Source organism: Prionailurus bengalensis, chromosome D1 (genome assembly GCF_016509475.1).
Source record: "Prionailurus bengalensis isolate Pbe53 chromosome D1, Fcat_Pben_1.1_paternal_pri, whole genome shotgun sequence".
NCBI lineage: Eukaryota > Metazoa > Chordata > Mammalia > Carnivora > Felidae > Prionailurus > Prionailurus bengalensis.
In genome coordinates, this window is record NC_057346.1 from 66,787,341 (window position 1) to 66,803,633 (window position 16,293).

The following is a 16,293-nucleotide window of genomic DNA, read 5'->3' on the forward strand; positions in this document are numbered from 1 at the left end:
GCTGCAGCAGCAACTGCTTTCCCTTCAAGGGATCAATTGTGTATGATTGTGGTGTGAGAAATGGTGTCAGACTGAGACAGGGTACTGCAGGCAGAGCACAAAGGATATCGTCCTACTCCTGGGGAACTGGTGTGCCAACCACACGTCCTAGTCAGGGATCAAGAGAAATTTCTCCGTGTAGTCAGCTAGTGACTTCTTCCTTATAGTACACATAACGCTTTGTTCCTGTCTCTCCAAACAGAGATGCTTTGCACATATTGTCCTGCCAGCCACTCTGCCTTCTTTAGTACATCTTACTTATTGTCCCAGAATATGGCTTTTAAAATGCAGGCTGTATATGGTGCTCCTATCCACTCTTTCAGTACAGATAAATCCTAACTCCTTAATATGGATTATAAGGCTCTTTATGATCTGGCCTTCACTTCTCTCTCTCGCCTCATCTTTAGCTGTGCTCCATGCAGGGGTCACTTATCATTTTTTGTCTGCCCAGTATCTGAACTCTTATGTTTAGGAAATTGCACAGTGCCTTGGTGGGGGAAGGACCTGTCTCACATCTCAGATATTGAAAAGTTCAGACACTCATGAGTGACACAGAGGATCAAAGACTGGGTCAGTGGCAGCAGTGATGGCCTCTTGTTACATTGGCAGTGGTGTCTGTACTATACTCTTACCATGCATAGTTTCAGCTGTGATTTGGACTGACTAGCCTACATTGGTAATGACTTAGTTTCAGAGCCTAGATTTTCCATCCCTTGTGTTGGATCTTTGAGGTTACCCATTGTTTTTTCGATGAATTCTTTTTAAGTTTAAAGGAACCCAGGGTGTTTTCTGTTATTTGCACTTACAAAATAGCCTTGAATCATACCACTCTTTAGCACCAAGTGCTCCATTCACATTAAACTTCTACAATACTTCTGAACTGACCATGGTTGTCTCCACCTCTGGGCTTTCTCACATTGTTCTACCTAGAACTCTCCTTACCCCATTCTTGAACTGTTTACATTTTGTTTTCCCCCAGTTTTATTGAGAAATCATTAACTTGCATCACAGAATAACTTTAAGCCTCACAGGATGGTTTGATTTACATATATTGTGAAATAATTACCATAATAGGTTCAGCTAACATCCATCATTTCATACACATACAATAAAAAGAAAAGAAGGAAGAAAAAAATAAAGGGGAAACATTTTCTCCTTATGGTGAGAACTCTTAGGATGTATTATATCCTTAACAACTTTTCTATGTCATACAGCAGTGTTAGCTATGGTCATTATGTTGTATATTACCTCCCTTGTACTTGTTTATTTAATAACTGGAAGTTTGTATCTTTAGACCACCTTATTCCAGTTCTCCCTCCCCCCACCACCTGCTTCTGGTAACCACAAGTCTGATCTCTTTTTCTATGAGTTGTTTTTTTTTTTTTTTTTAGATTCCACATACAAGTGAGATCATACAATATTTGTCTTTTTCTGACTTATTTCACTTAGTGTAGTGCCTTCAAGTTCCATCCGTGTTGTTGCAAATTGTAGGATTTCCTTATTTTTTATGGCTAAATAATATTCCATTATATATAGATATATATACATATATATGTGTGTGTGTGTGTGTGTGTGTGTGTGTGTATTACAATTTCTTTATCATTCATCTATCAATGGATACTTAGGTTGTTTCCATGTCTGGGCTATTGAGAATAATGTTGCTGTGAACATGGGAGTACAGATATTTACCTGAGTTAGTGTTTTTGTTACCGTTGGATTATTATTATGTATATTATAATATATATATTATTATATTTCCAGAAGTGGAATTGCTGGATTGTATGGCAGTCCTATTTTTAATTTTTGAGGATCCTGCATATGGTTTTCCATAGTGACTATAAACTGACTTTTAATGATCCTTTGAATTGCACTCTGTTGTCATGTTACTTTTTCTGCAAATCTTCCCCTAGATTCTTAAGATGGGTTAGTTCCTCAGTGTTCTCACAGAACCCTCTGCTTATTTCTATTATAGTACTTACCACACTGTATTATAATTGTCTTGGCATTCCTTGGAGACATGGGCTACTACTACATTAAGTATCTTTGCATTGTCTCTGGCAGACCATAATTACTATCTAAATTTTATCTTTTGAATGAGTGAAAAACTATTGAATTACACATGGTGTTATATTAGAATTTGTCTATTTGCATATCTGTTTTCCCTAATAAACTGTGAATATTTTGTGAGCAGAGACCAAGTTCTTCTTCATCTTTATATCCTTAATTTGTAACATAGTACTTGGCTTATAGTAGATCCTGAGGGAATGTTGATTGCATGATTGAATGACTGAAGGGCAGGCTGTCTTTTTAGAATTTCAGTTTAAGTTTTTTCCAAAAAAAAAATATCTTCTTTGACTATATGGGTAAAGATGAGATAGCAGTATGTGGCTCATACTGAGTAATTGACACTCTCCACTCTTCTGTACCAGGGTTGGTAGTTTTATTTAGAAGATAGTGTGTACATGTGAAAAAATAACTATTCAACAAGCTAGTATTTTATGTGCCAAGTGAGTGATATGGGCAGATAGATATTGCTTTAGTGTCAGGCTAACTATAACGTTCTTAATTGGGCCTTTGAAAGTGTGGTACACAAGCAAATGAAATTAGAAAATGTCGGGGCGCCTGGGTGGCTCAGTCGGTTAAGCGGCCGACTTCGGCTCAGGTCATGATCTCGCAGTCCGTGAGTTCTAGCCCCGCATCGGTCTCTGTGTTGACAGCTCAGAGCCTGGAGCCTGTTTCAGATTCTGTGTCTCCCTCTCTCTGACCCTCCCCTGTTCATGCTATGTCTCTCCCTGTCTCAAAAATAAATAAACGTTAAAAAAAATAGAAAATGTCTATTCATTAATTGGGTTATTAGTTAATTGGATCGATTAGAATGGAAGCCTGTATCTGTTTTACTTGGCTTATATTCTGCTTATTTTGGAATTTTTCCTCCTTCATTGGATATTTTTCATTGAAATTTTAACTCATTCTTTTTTAGGTCCAAGACAACTTTGACAAGATTGAGTTCAATAGGATGTGTTGGACCCTCTGTGTCAAAAAAAACCTCACCAAGAGCCCCTTGCTCATTACAGAAGAAGATGCATTTAAAGTATGGGTTATTTTCAACTTTTTATCTGAGGACAAGTATCCATTAATTATTGTGCCAGAAGAGGTAAGGTGTGGCTCTGGGAAGTTCTTACATGGCCATCATAGCATTTAATAGATCTAGCTTGGAAGTATTGTTTTAATTCAAATTGTATAGGTACAGAGGGAGATCTTGGACTAGTGTTTTTGGACCAGAGGCAAAACAGCTTGAATCCAAGAAAGTCCAAGACTTAGTGATTTGGGGTCATGTAATAACCTCTGGAGATTTGTAGATAGGGTGGGACTTTTCCTTTCCAAATTGCTATAGTTATGGATGATTCCATCCTCATATCCAAAGAATCTTTATTCAGTACAAGTCACAACATAATTTTTTGTTTCCTTACATATTGGCAAAACTAATATGGCATTTTAGGAAAGCAGGGCAAAATTGGCTGAGTGATGTTATCTGGGAAACACATAGGATCCACAATGTTGTTCTCAAGGCTGTTTTTATGTGAGGAAATACTGTTCTTGTTTCAAAGTCCAGGATGGTGACTTTTTATTGTTCTTTCCAAAGTAAATGAAAAAGAATATTTTGCTTGTTCTGTTCTGACTTATTTTCCCTAGCTTCTAAAGGAAAAAAAAAATACAGGAATAAGGTTTCTGTGCTATCTTACTGCCTTAAAAAATTATATATGTAATACATGCTTATTACAGTAATAAATATAAAAAGACTAATATGAAGAATTACAATTAGCTATAGTTCTCCCCTAAAAAAAAAACAAAAACAAAAACAAAACAACAACCTGTCATTCCTTAACTTTTGACAAATTATTTAACCTCTTGAGATTTAATTTCCTATCTATAAAATAGCGCTGGGGCACCTGGGTGGCTCGGTTGGTTAAGCGTCTGACTCTTGATTTCGTCTCAGGTCATGATCTCACAATTCATAAGATTGAGCCCTGCATGGAGTTCTGTGCTGACGGCACAGAGCCTGCTTGGTATTCTTTCCCTCTCTCTCTCTGCCCATCCCCTGCTTTCTCTCAAAAACAAAAAACAAAAATTAAAAATCTTTAAAAAATAAAATAGGGCTAAATAGAGGTTCTGCATTTAAAGGACTTAGCTCAATATCTGGTATGTAATATGTACTCAGTAAATGTGTTAACTCCTATGACCACTATTATTGCATTTTTGCATGTAAGTCTGTTTATTTCCTTAGGACAGATTTCCAACAGTGGAACTCTGAGTCCTAAAAAACACACTTAAAACATTTTTTTTTTAATGTCTATTTTTGAGAGAGGGAGACACAGAATCCGAAGCAGGCTCTAGGCTCTGAGCTGTCAGCATAGACCCTGACGTGAGACTCGAACTCACGAACTGCGCGATCATGACCTGAGCCAAAGTTGGATGCCTACCCAACTGAACCACCCAGGCACCCCCAAAACACACTTTCAAGGTATTTGATGAACAGGTAGAATTACCCTTTGGAAAGGTTGTACCAATTTAGATAGCTATCAGCAGTGATTGAGGCCTATTGTTACCCATCCTGCCAATACAGAGTCTAGTCTGTGATTTCTGTGATTCATATTCATGTTAGGAAAATTTGTTTAAAAGTGCACACTACAAAATTTTATTTAAATTTTTTTTTTTTCAACGTTTATTTATTTTTGGGACAGAGAGAGACAGAGCATGAACGGGGGAGGGGCAGAGAGAGAGGGAGTCACAGAATCGGAAACAGGCTCCAGGCTCTGAGCCATCAGCCCAGAGCCCGACGCGGGGCTCGAACTCACGGACCGCGAGATCGTGACCTGGCTGAAGCCGGACGCTTAACCAACTGTGCCACCCAGGCGCCCCCAAAATTTTATTTAAAGCCAGCAAGCATTTATTGACTGCCAACAATAAGCAAGGCACCAAGAGTAATGCAAAGTGCAAAAGATTACTTCCTGCCTTCAAGGAGTTTGTAGTCTGCTCAAGGAAAAAAATAAGTCAAATGTAATTTAAAGCAAAATAGACTACCTGTTACAAGAGAGATGCAAAGGGCATGCAAATACAGAGAAGGGATAGATTTATTCTAGCTTGGGGGAAGTAAGGGATCAAGGAAAGCTTTTTAACAGACAATGTAGTAGTTAAAAGTAAGGTCTTAAATTTTTTCCATAAAGGGCCAAACAATAAATATTTGAGGCTTTGTGGCCCTTTAGGCCATCCTGTCTCTGTTGCAGCTACTTAAATCTGCTGTTATGGCATGAAAGCAGCCACAGACACTATGTTTGTTGCTGTACCTCAAATATTGCTGGACTTTGAAATGTGAATTTTGTATGATGTTCATGGATCATGAAATTTTTTTTTTTCCTCCCAACTACTTAAAAATGCAGGAAATGTACTTAGATCATGAATGTATACAAACATGCCATGAGCCAGATTTGGCTGCTGGGCTAGAGTTGACTTGTGGACTGGCTTTTGCTGTTCCCTGGTTAAGGGCAGGGGTCTGGAGTCAGATTTCCTGGATTTGACTTCTAGCTCTATCACTGTTCACTAGCTCTATGACTTTGGACAATATACTTAATTTGTTTTTGCTTCAGTTTCCTCAACTATAAAATAAGACTAATGCTAGTATCTATCTCTTACTCTTCTTGTGAAGATCAGATGAGGAGAATGCCTGGCCCTGAAAGTACTCATTTAGTATTAGCTCTTAAGTTTATGGGGAAATTAGCACTTGTGCTGGGCCTTAAAAGATGGGAAGAATTTTGATTAATGGAGAAGAATTCTGGGTGGAAGAAACAGTGGGCAAAATTATATGAGTGAACAAAATTATAAAAGCAAAGGGCATGTTCTTTTTTTTTTTTAATTTTTAAATGTTTATTTTTGAGAGAGAGAGACAGAGTGTGAGTGGGGCAGGGGCAGAGAGAGAGGGAGACACAGAATCCAAAGCATGCTCCAGGCTCGGAGCTGTCAAGCACAGAGTCCAGTGCGGGGCTTGGACTCACAAACCGTGAGATCAAGACCTAAGCCAAAGTCAGTTGCTTAACTGACTGAGCCACCCAGGCACCCCCAAAAAGGAATTTTTATTTATTTATTTATTTTTATTTTTATTTAAAAAAAAATTTTTTTTTAACGTTTATTTATTTTTGAGACAGAGAGAGACAGAGCATGAACGGGGGAGGGTCAGAGAGAGGGAGACACAGAATCGGAAACAGGCTCCAGGCTCTGAGCTGTCAGCACAGAGCCCTACGTGGGGCTCGAACTCACGGATCACGAGATCATGACCTGAGCCAAAGTCGGCCACTCAACCGACTGAGCCACCCAGGCGCCCCCAAAAAGGAATTTTTAAAAAGGATATTGGGTAGCTCACAGAATTGTCATGATGGCTGAGACCAGGTTTGAATGCTATCATTCTGGAACTATCCTGGTAACTCCAGTGAGGAACCACAAGAAAAAGCTGCTGCCACCAGGGGGTGGGTATTGTACTTGTGCCATGGAAAACCTCTGGCTCTGCACATTTGGTGCAGCCCAGGAACTCTGATCTTCTTGCAACTGTTTTTGCTACCAGAGAGAATTCTCTGTGCCCACTTTTCAGTTCATAGTCAGAGGATAACACATGTAATTGGTATGGCCTATGTCAGGTACCATGAGATAGTTGCAAAGGAGTCCTGGAAAGGGTCCATGTGCATTTTTATTGTCTGTATTGGGAGGTAGGGAATTGCCTAGATGTAAGAAGGGGGTTTGATGCTAGGCAGTCAAAAAGAATGACACATGCTCTGTCTAACTAGAATATGCTAGAAGGAAGAAGAATGACGGTAGATGAGGCTAGGAGTTTTGACTTTATCCTGTAGGCAATGGGGAGCTGTGAGCCACTGAAGATTTTTTAAAATATTTATTTATTTATTTTGAGAGAGAGAGAGAGAGAGAGTGGGGCAAGGGCAGAGAGAGAGGGAGAGAGAGAACCCCAAGTGGGCTCTACAGTCAGCGCAGAACCTGATATGGGGCTTGATCCTACAACCGTGGTGAGATCATGACCTGAGCCGAAATCATGAGTTAGATGTTTAACTGACAGAGTCACCCAGGCACCCTGAGCCACTGATGATTTTTAAGCAAGAGGGTGTCAAATAAATAGATGAAATATGGAGAAATGTGAGATGGGAAGTTGAGAGAAGGTAAGTGGCATATGGGGACCGAAGTATAATGATGTTAGTGAGAATGGAAAAGAAGATCAGATGGGAAGGACCTAGAGGTGACAGGACTAAAAGTTCATAGTGCCTCGTGTAGGCCTATAGGCAGGTTTCAGGCCTGGGCAATCGGGAGGTAATAGAGTGTAGTTGTTTAAAGCATGATCTTTGAAATCAGACTGCCTGCTTTAAATCCTGACTGTACCACATTTTAACTATGTGACTTTGAAGAGATTAATTCATCTCTTTGTTTGGGTTTCCCCATCTGTAAAATGGGGACAGCTACTTCATTCATTGGACTCTTGTGAGGACTAAAATAGTTGATATATGTGAAGCATTTAACATAATGTCTGGCCCCATGATGAGTGCTCACTAAATAGTGTCTATGTGTGAATGACAGGATGATGAATAAGTTGGAGATATGGTGTCTGATGATGGGTTGGGTACATTGGTATTTTAAGTGGGACATACTTGTGGAGCTGACCTGTATTCAACTGGAATTACACTTCTAGAGTTTGTGAGAAGTTAGGGCTGGAGACAGAGATGGGGAAGCTATGGGAGTAGGTTAGATCAAGGAGGAAGAAACCACTGTGGGAGAAGTGAGGGCTTAGGACGGAACCTTGGGACTGTTTCTGTAACAGGAAGAGGAAGTAGTTTTGGTACAGGAAGCTGAATTGAATAGTCTATAAGGTAGGAGGAGAACTGGGAGAGTATTGAGTCATGAGTGCCATAGAAAGAAAAAGTTCTAAGAAGCAGAAAAGTAGTTACTAGCATTAGATGCTACAGAAAAATTAGAGGGTGATATGTGAGAAGTTGCCCTTGGATTTACCAATTAGGTGGTCATTGGAAATCAAGTAGAACAGTTTTATGTAGTGGTGGGAACAGTTTTTTAGTGCTTAGTAACAATAATGATGTGATAGTGTGTCAATGTTAAAGGGGATATGAAGTGGGGCGTCTGGGTGGCTCAGTCGGTTAAGCGTCTGACTTCAGCTCAGGTTACGATCTTGTGGTCCGTGAGTTCGAGCCCCGCGTCGGGCTCTGGGCTGTTGGCTTAGAGCCTGGAGCCTGCTTCCGATTCTGTGTCTCCCTCTCTCTCTGCCCCTCCCCCGTTCATGCTCTTTCTCTCTCTGTCTCAAAAATAAATAAACATTAAAAAAAAAGGGGGGGATATGAAGAATGAAATGTGTCATGGAGTCTTGTCCATGAAAATTGTCTAGCTTAATACAGAGACATATAGAAGGAGTGGAATATTGATAGGTGTTGAAAAAGATGTATTGATGGTATTTAAAAGTAAAAACAAATTTTTTTTTAATGTTTATTTTTGAGAGACAGAGACAGATCATGAGCAGGAGAGGGGCAGAGAGAGAGGGGGACACAGAATCCAAAGAAGTCTCTAGGTTCTGAGCTGTCAGCAGAGCCCAACGCGGGGCGTGAACTCACAAACTGTGAGGTCATGACCTGAACTGAAGTTGGACGCTCAACTGACCCAGGCGCCCAGGCACCCTAAAAAAAATTAAAAAAAATTTTTTTTAACATTTATTTTTTATTTTTGAGAGACAGAGAGAGACAGAGCGTGAGCAGGGGAGGGGCAGAGAGAGGGAGACACAGAATCTGAAGCAGGCTCCAGGCTCTGAGCTGTCAGCACGAGCCCGATGCGGGGCTCGAACCCACGAACTGTGAGATCGTGACCTGAAGTCAGACGCTTAACAGACTGAGCCACCCAGAAGCCCCTAAAAAATGTTTTTGATGTTTATTTTTGAGAGAGAAAGCGACAGAATGTGAGTGGGGGAGGGACCGAGAGAGGGAGACACAGCATCTGAAGCAGGCTTCAGGCTCTGAGCTGTCATCACAAAGCCCTACACGGGCCTCGAACTCATGAACTGTGAAATCGTGACCTGAGCCGAAGTTGGATGCTTAACCAACTGGGCCACCCAGGTACCCTCTGGTGGTATTTTAAAAACCTAGCTGTTGCTTGGAAGAATTATGCTAATAAAATCTCCAGTGTTGTCTTTTAAAACATTTTGTGGTTACGCTTAGTGTTCTAAGTTTATTTGTGTTTTCTTTGGAATTGGAGGTGGAGTGGGTCTCTTACCTGTGATGTTTGGGCTCTTACCATCACTAAAATATTCATGGTAGACTTGAAATTGATCTTGTCCTGATTTCAGCGTTAGAAATTTCCTTAGTAACTAAGGAAACTTACCTTGTTCCTCAAGGGGGCACTTGCTTGATATGGAGGACTTGTCATTGGCTTTAAATCATTGTTGAGCCATGGGCTATGAAGGGAGCTGGTCAGCACTAGCTTCCTGATTGCTCTGCCTAAGAAACTGCTCCAGGTGGCCTGAAGAACTGGGGCCCACATGAGCCTTGAGGTGTACCATGACTGTATCCACTTCTGTACTCTAGAGCCCCGCCAAGGTTCTGCGGGCTGTTAGGAATGTCTTTGGTTGTGTTTCTTCTAAACAAATTAATCTCATTCCAGAAGGGAATAGCCTCTGTTTAGAATAGCCAGGCAGCATACCTTGTCATGTTATTGTTTGGACTTACTACTCTGTTTTGACATCTTTAACTCTCTCAGCATTTCTTCTTAGATTTAGAATTAGAGTTAGTTTTATAGATCCTTTCTCTGTGGCCAGAAGTACTTATGTGGAGAAAGAATCATCAGGACAGATTTATGTGGAATTGCTTTGTCTGGCTGCTGAACCAGCCTCCTGTTAAAATATGGCTATGTATTTATTAAGCTCTTAGCACAACTCCTGTCCTTGGATGAAGCACTGTAAACTCAAGATCACACTCTTTTATGGAAAATACTAGAGTCATAATATTTCTTAAGGTGGTCATTCTCTGTTACATTTTGTTTCCTTCCTAAATACTTTAATAACATTAAAAAAGCCCCATATTTTAAACTAGTTTTAGACTTAGAGGTTTTAGTAAACTTTAATGTAAAGATAGATAAATTTTAAAAATAAATTTTGAAGTCTAATGTCTTAATTTGTCATGAGTGCATATATGAGTTTAATTTGTAATTTTACCAACAGTTTTTAGGTTTTTTAAGTTTAAGGTAATTTTTATGTTTCCAGTCATCCATCTACCATAATGATTATTTGTATTTTGTTTGAGTCCAGAATGTTTTTAACTGAGATTTTATTCTCTAGTTTTGATTAATGCTATATAAGATATAAGTAACAGTGGTAGTTATATGAGTAACATAAGTGGTATAAATGTTTGATTTTGATTCAGTTTCCCATGACCCAGAAAGTAGTATCAAAAATATTAAATAAATGTTTAAGTGACTTACACCATGCATAATTCAAGAAATACTATGTTCCCATTTAAGATGGTTCCTTAATTTTTGTCAAGCGATATTCCTGGAAATGTGTGTCTGTATAGTTTTTTTCATTAGCATTCATTTTCCGCAGAGCCAAGAACAAAACAGGATGTGTCTGTTGTGGACTTATTTGGAAGAATTGCTTTGATGCAATTAAATATCAAAACTGAAATAGTTTTAAGAGATCCTTAGTGAATGAAATAAAACCTAAATTGTTGTTAAACCAGTAAAGGCCCTTTTTTAATGATGACAGGGAAAGAACTTTTAACAACATGATTTTTGGAGCCAAAGGCCTTGAAAATCACATGCAGCTTGAAAGTTTATTCTTTTGTTATTTTTGGTGAAACTTGCTTGGAAGGAGGAAGTAAGCTGCTTCCTGAAACTGAATGAGCTTTTAGAATTGATGCAGGCCACTCGAGACTAACACGGCAGCACGTGATTTATTATTTAGTGTAATTGAATAGTTGAGAGTGGGAATGTTTGTCTCTTCCTGGCCCAATATAATGAGTTAAGAGATCCTTAAATTATTTGGTAATGATAAGTATATGATTGTGTTGAAAGTCAGCAGGAAATAAGTCTAGATTATGTGGGACAATCACTGGGAATGCTGAGCAGTTGCTGGGTGCGGATGACAAACTCAAGAGGGTTTGGGAGTGCGCACCTTCATAAAGGTTTAGGATGAACCAAGGAAGCTGCCTCTAGAGTTGAGTTTGCTACTAACAGGTACTCTCAGTTACTAACATTATTAAAGACCATTGGATATACAAGAGAAACTGAAGCTTGGAGTGGGAGGGACTTGGGTATATTCACAGTGGATGTATATTCACAGTAGATGAAGAAAAGCTAAGGCTGTTTCCCGATTTATAGTATGAATGGTCAGTCCAATGCACCATTTTGTCATGCCTATCCACGTGACCATATGCATATGCTTCTGTTGGCCTTACTACTAACACTTCTACTTGTGCTTGTACTGCCTTTATCCCACCTTGTGATCAGACAGCATGGGCCCTTCTTTTTACTGCATTAGGGAGATTGAACTTCTGTGCATGTTAATGCCTTTAATTTATTTTACTTTGGGCAATTATTCATCTTAATGTCCTTTTTAACTTTCTTTTTCTCTCTTGTCTCTCTTGAGTCTCTTCTTTAATCTTTTTCCCTTTTCTTTTTTGGTACATTCTGTCCTTTTTTCTTCTTTCTCTCTCATCTTTACCATTTTCTTTCTCTCTCCTCCACTGACTATACCTGTTACTACGTCTTTTTTTTTTCTTTAAAGATTTTATTTTTAAGTAATCTCTACACCCAAGTTGGGGCTTGAATTTACAACTTCAAGATTAAAAGTTACGTGCTGTAATTACTGAACCAGCTAGGCACAAATGAAATGGTTTTTTTTTTAAATTTTTATTTAAAGTTTATTTATTTTGAGAGAGAGAGAGAGAGTGAGCAAGCACGTGAGAGCATGGACAAGAGCAGGGGAGGAACAGAGAGAGAGAGAGAGAGAGAAAGGGGAGAGAGAATCCCAACCAGGCTCTGTGCTATCAGTGCCGAGCCCTCCGCAGGGCTCAATCTCACAATCTGTGAGATCATGACCTGAGCCAAAGTTAAGCATCTGATGTTCAACCAACTGAGACACATTCATCCAGTGGAGACATGCAGGCATCCTATGTTTTTGTTTTTTTAAAGTAAGCTCTATGCCCAGCATGGGTCTTGAACTCACAACCCTGATATAAGGAGTCACATGCTCTACCAGCTGAGCCAGTCAGGTGCCCTGATCCTTGTTACTTCTTCTTCTTCTTCTTTTTTTTAATCTTTTTAATGTTTATTTATTCTTGAGAGAGAGACAGAATGCGAGCGGGGGAGGCGCAGAGAGAGGGAGACACAGAATCCGAAGCAGGCTCCAGGCGCCAAGCTGTCAGCACAGAGCCTGACGTGGGATTTGAACTCACAAACTGTGAGATCATGACCTGAGGTAAAGTCAAACCCTTAACTGACTGAGCCACCCAGGCACCCCTGATCCTTGTTACTTCTATTTAAAAACCAAGAAAATAATAATATCTGATAAACTTAACAGTAGATGTTATATCTCCAACAAGGGAAAGGAAAGACCGAAGTGTGTTTTTCTCCAACAAGTAAATATTTGTTGACTACTTACTATATACTTGATTTAGGAGATTAGATAATTTCCATATTAGAAGACTTTATAGTGTCTCATCAAATTTAATTACTAGAACTCTTGATATTTTTTGACTTTGTGATATTTTGTGGATGTACATTTCTTTGCAAGCATGTTTTTGCTATTGTTGGCATTCTTTTTCTGCTAAAATATGTTATTTCACAAACAGCTTTATAACCAAATTAGTAGAAGTGCAAAGGAGAGAAAGAAAAATTAACTCACAATCTTATCTGTAACAAGTTAGACTTACTATTTCTGTGTTTTCCTCTAGTATTTGTGAAAATATTTACAGAGTCTTTATGCAGTGGAAATTGTAGGTAAATTTAATTGAGCATTCTTTTATTTATTTTTACATTTTTATTTTTTTGGTATTATTTTTATTAGAGAGAGAATCTTTTTTTTTTTTAATGTTTATTTTTTTTAGAGGGGTGGGGAGGGGCAAACAGAGGGGGACAGAGGATTCAAAGCAGGTTTGGTGTTGACAGCATAGAGCCTGATTTCAGGATTCGAATTCACAAACCATGATACCATTACTTGAACTGAAGTTGGACACTTAACTGGCTGAGCCACCCAGGAATCCTGAGAGAGAGGGGAGGGTGGGGGGAGAGAATGAATGAATGAATGAATGAATGAATGAATGAATCTTAAGCAGTCTCCATGCTCAGTCAGAGCCTGATGTGGGGCTTAATCCCAAGACCCTGGGATTATGACTCGAGCCAAAGCCAAGAGTTGGATCCTTAACTGACTGAGCCACCCAGGTGCCTCTCTCAAATGTAATTTTAGCAATCCCTGTCAAAATAACATCAGCATTCTTCACAGAGGTAGAACAAACAATCCTAAAATTTGTATAGAACCAGCAAAGACCCCAAATAGCCAAAGCAATCTTGAAAAAGAAAACCAAAGCTGGAGGCATCACAGTTCTGTACTTCAAGCTGTATGACAAAACTGTAATCATCAAGACAGTATAGTACTGGCACAAGAACAAACACATAGATCAAAGGAATAGAACAGAGAACCCAGAAATGGACCCACAAACATATGGCCAACTAATCTTTGACAAAGCAGGAAAGAATATCCAAAGGGAAAAAGACAGCCTCGTCAACACATGGTGCTGGGAAAACTGGACAGCAACATGCAGAAGAATGAACCTGACTACTTTCTTACACCATACACAAAAATAAACTCAAAGTGTATGAAAGACCTAAACATAACACAGGAAGCCATCAAAATCCTAGAGGAGAAAACAGGCAACAACTTCTTTGACTTTGGCTGCAGCAACTTCTTACTTGACATGTCTCCAAAGGCAAGAGAAACAAAAGCAAAAATTAACTATTGGGACTTCATTAAGGTAAAAAGCTTCTGCATAGCAAAGGAAACAATCAGCAAAACTAAAAGGCAACTGACAGAATGGGAGAAGATATTTACAAATGACATTGGAGAAAGGGTTAGTATCCAAAGTTTATAAAGAACTTATCGAACTCAACACCCAAAAAACCAATAATCCAGTGAAGAAATGGGCAGAAGACATGAATAGACACTTATCCAAAGTCGACATCCGGATGGCTAACAGGCACATGAAAAAATGCTCAACATCACGTATCATCAGGGAAATACAAATCAAAACCACAATGAGATTCCACCTCACACCTGTCAGAATGGCTAAAATTAGCAACTCAGGCAATGACAGATGTTGGCAAGGATGCGGAGAAAGAGGAACCCTTTTGCAGTGCTGGTGGGAATGCAAACTGGTGCAGCCGCTCTGGAAAACAATTTGGAGATTCCTCAAAAAATTAAAAATAGAACTACCCTACAACCCAGCAATTGCACTACTAGGTATTTAACCAAACGACACAGGAGTGCTGATTTGAAGGGGCACTTGTACCCCAATGTTTATAGCAGCAATATCAACAATAGCCAAAGTATGGAAAGAGCCCAAATGTCCATCAACTGATGAATGGATAAAGAAGATATGGTATATATACACAATGGATGATTACTTGGTGATCAAAAAGAATGGAATCTTGGCATTTGCAACAATGTGGATGGAACTAGAATGTGTAAGTCAGAGAAAGACAAATACCATATGATTTCATTCATATGTGGAATTTAAGATACAAAACAGATGAACATAAGGGAAGGGAAGCAAAAATAATATAAAAACAGAGGGGGAGACAAACCATAAGAGACTCTTGAATACAGAGAACAAATTGAGGGTTGCTGGTGGGGTGTTGGCTGGTGGGGGGAGAGCTAAATGGGTGAGGGGCATTAAGGAGGATGCTTGTTGGGAAGAGCACTGGGTGTTAAATGTAAGTGATGAATCACTGAATTCTATTCCTGAAATTATTATTACACTACATGTTAACTAACTTGGATTTAAATTTAAAAAAATAATAAAAAAAATTAAATGTCATTTAAAATGTTTGAATAATGTACCACTCAGTACAAAAGGAAATAACATTGATGGAGTACCTACCATGTCAGACACTGTGCAAAATAATCAGTATTTGTCTCATTTTATCCCCATAGTAGTTCTATATGATTAGTGTTATTATGCCCATTTCATAGATGAGAAAATTGAGGCTTAGCTTAGTTTATTTCAGTTTAGTAAACAGTAATTGAGCTTTACCACATTCTAGGTATGGTGCTGAGTTCTGGATATTCAAAGATAGGTGGGACATGGTCCCGTCTATAAGGAATTCAGAAAATGGTGGGAATCCAAATGATTAAGAGATAATTTCAGTACAATATGCTAAGTGGAGTGACATAGAAGAACAACTGACCTGGGGGCGCCTGGGTGGCTAGGTTGAGTAAGCATCTGACTCTTCATTTCAGCTCAGGTCATGATCTCACTGTTTGTGGGTTCAAGCCCCATATTGGGTTCTGCACTGACAGGATGGAGCCTGCCTGGGATTCTCTCTTTTCCTCTCTCTTTTCCCCTCCCCTGCTTGTGCTCATCCTCAGTCTCTCTCTCTCAAAATAATTTTGGGGAAAAAAAAAAAAAAAAAAACACCTAACTTGGATTAGGGTTGGTCAGAGCAGTTTTACTAGAGTAGCGCTTTCTCAAACTTTAATGTACATATGGAAGTACCTGGGTTCTTTTTTTTAATAAAAAAAATTTTTTTAATGTTTATTTATTTTTGAGACAGAGAGAGACAGAGCATGAATGGGGGAGGGTCAGAGAGAGGGAGACACAGAATCGGAAACAGGCTCCAGGCTCTGAGCTGGCAGCACAGAGCCTGACGCGGGGCTCGAACTCATGGACCGCGAGATCATGACCTGAGCCAAAGTTGGACGCTTAACCGACTGAGCCACCCAGGCGCCCCGGAAGTACCTGGGTTCTTGTTAAAATGCAGATTTTGATTTTTGGGTCTTTGGTGGGGTCCAAGATTCTTCATTTCTAACAACCTAGGTGATGCTGATGCTGCTGTTCATACCTCACTTTGAATAGGAATATCCTAGACGATACAGAATTTGAATGAATACCATTTAGCTTGGTGCAGAAATGAGGAGAGGTATTCAAGACAGAGAGG

General features: G+C 39.3%; 1 protein-coding gene across 3 annotated transcripts in view; it reads left to right on the forward strand.

The window, feature by feature from the left end:
• SWAP70 (switching B cell complex subunit SWAP70) overlaps positions 1-16,293 on the forward strand; it is a 79,648-nt gene that overhangs the window by 37,781 nt on the left and 25,574 nt on the right. For all 3 annotated transcript variants that reach the window (XM_043580623.1, XM_043580625.1, XM_043580624.1), the window contains exon 3: positions 3,020-3,193. In XM_043580623.1, the coding sequence (XP_043436558.1) occupies positions 3,020-3,193 (174 nt within the window). The remainder of the gene's footprint in view (positions 1-3,019; positions 3,194-16,293) is intronic.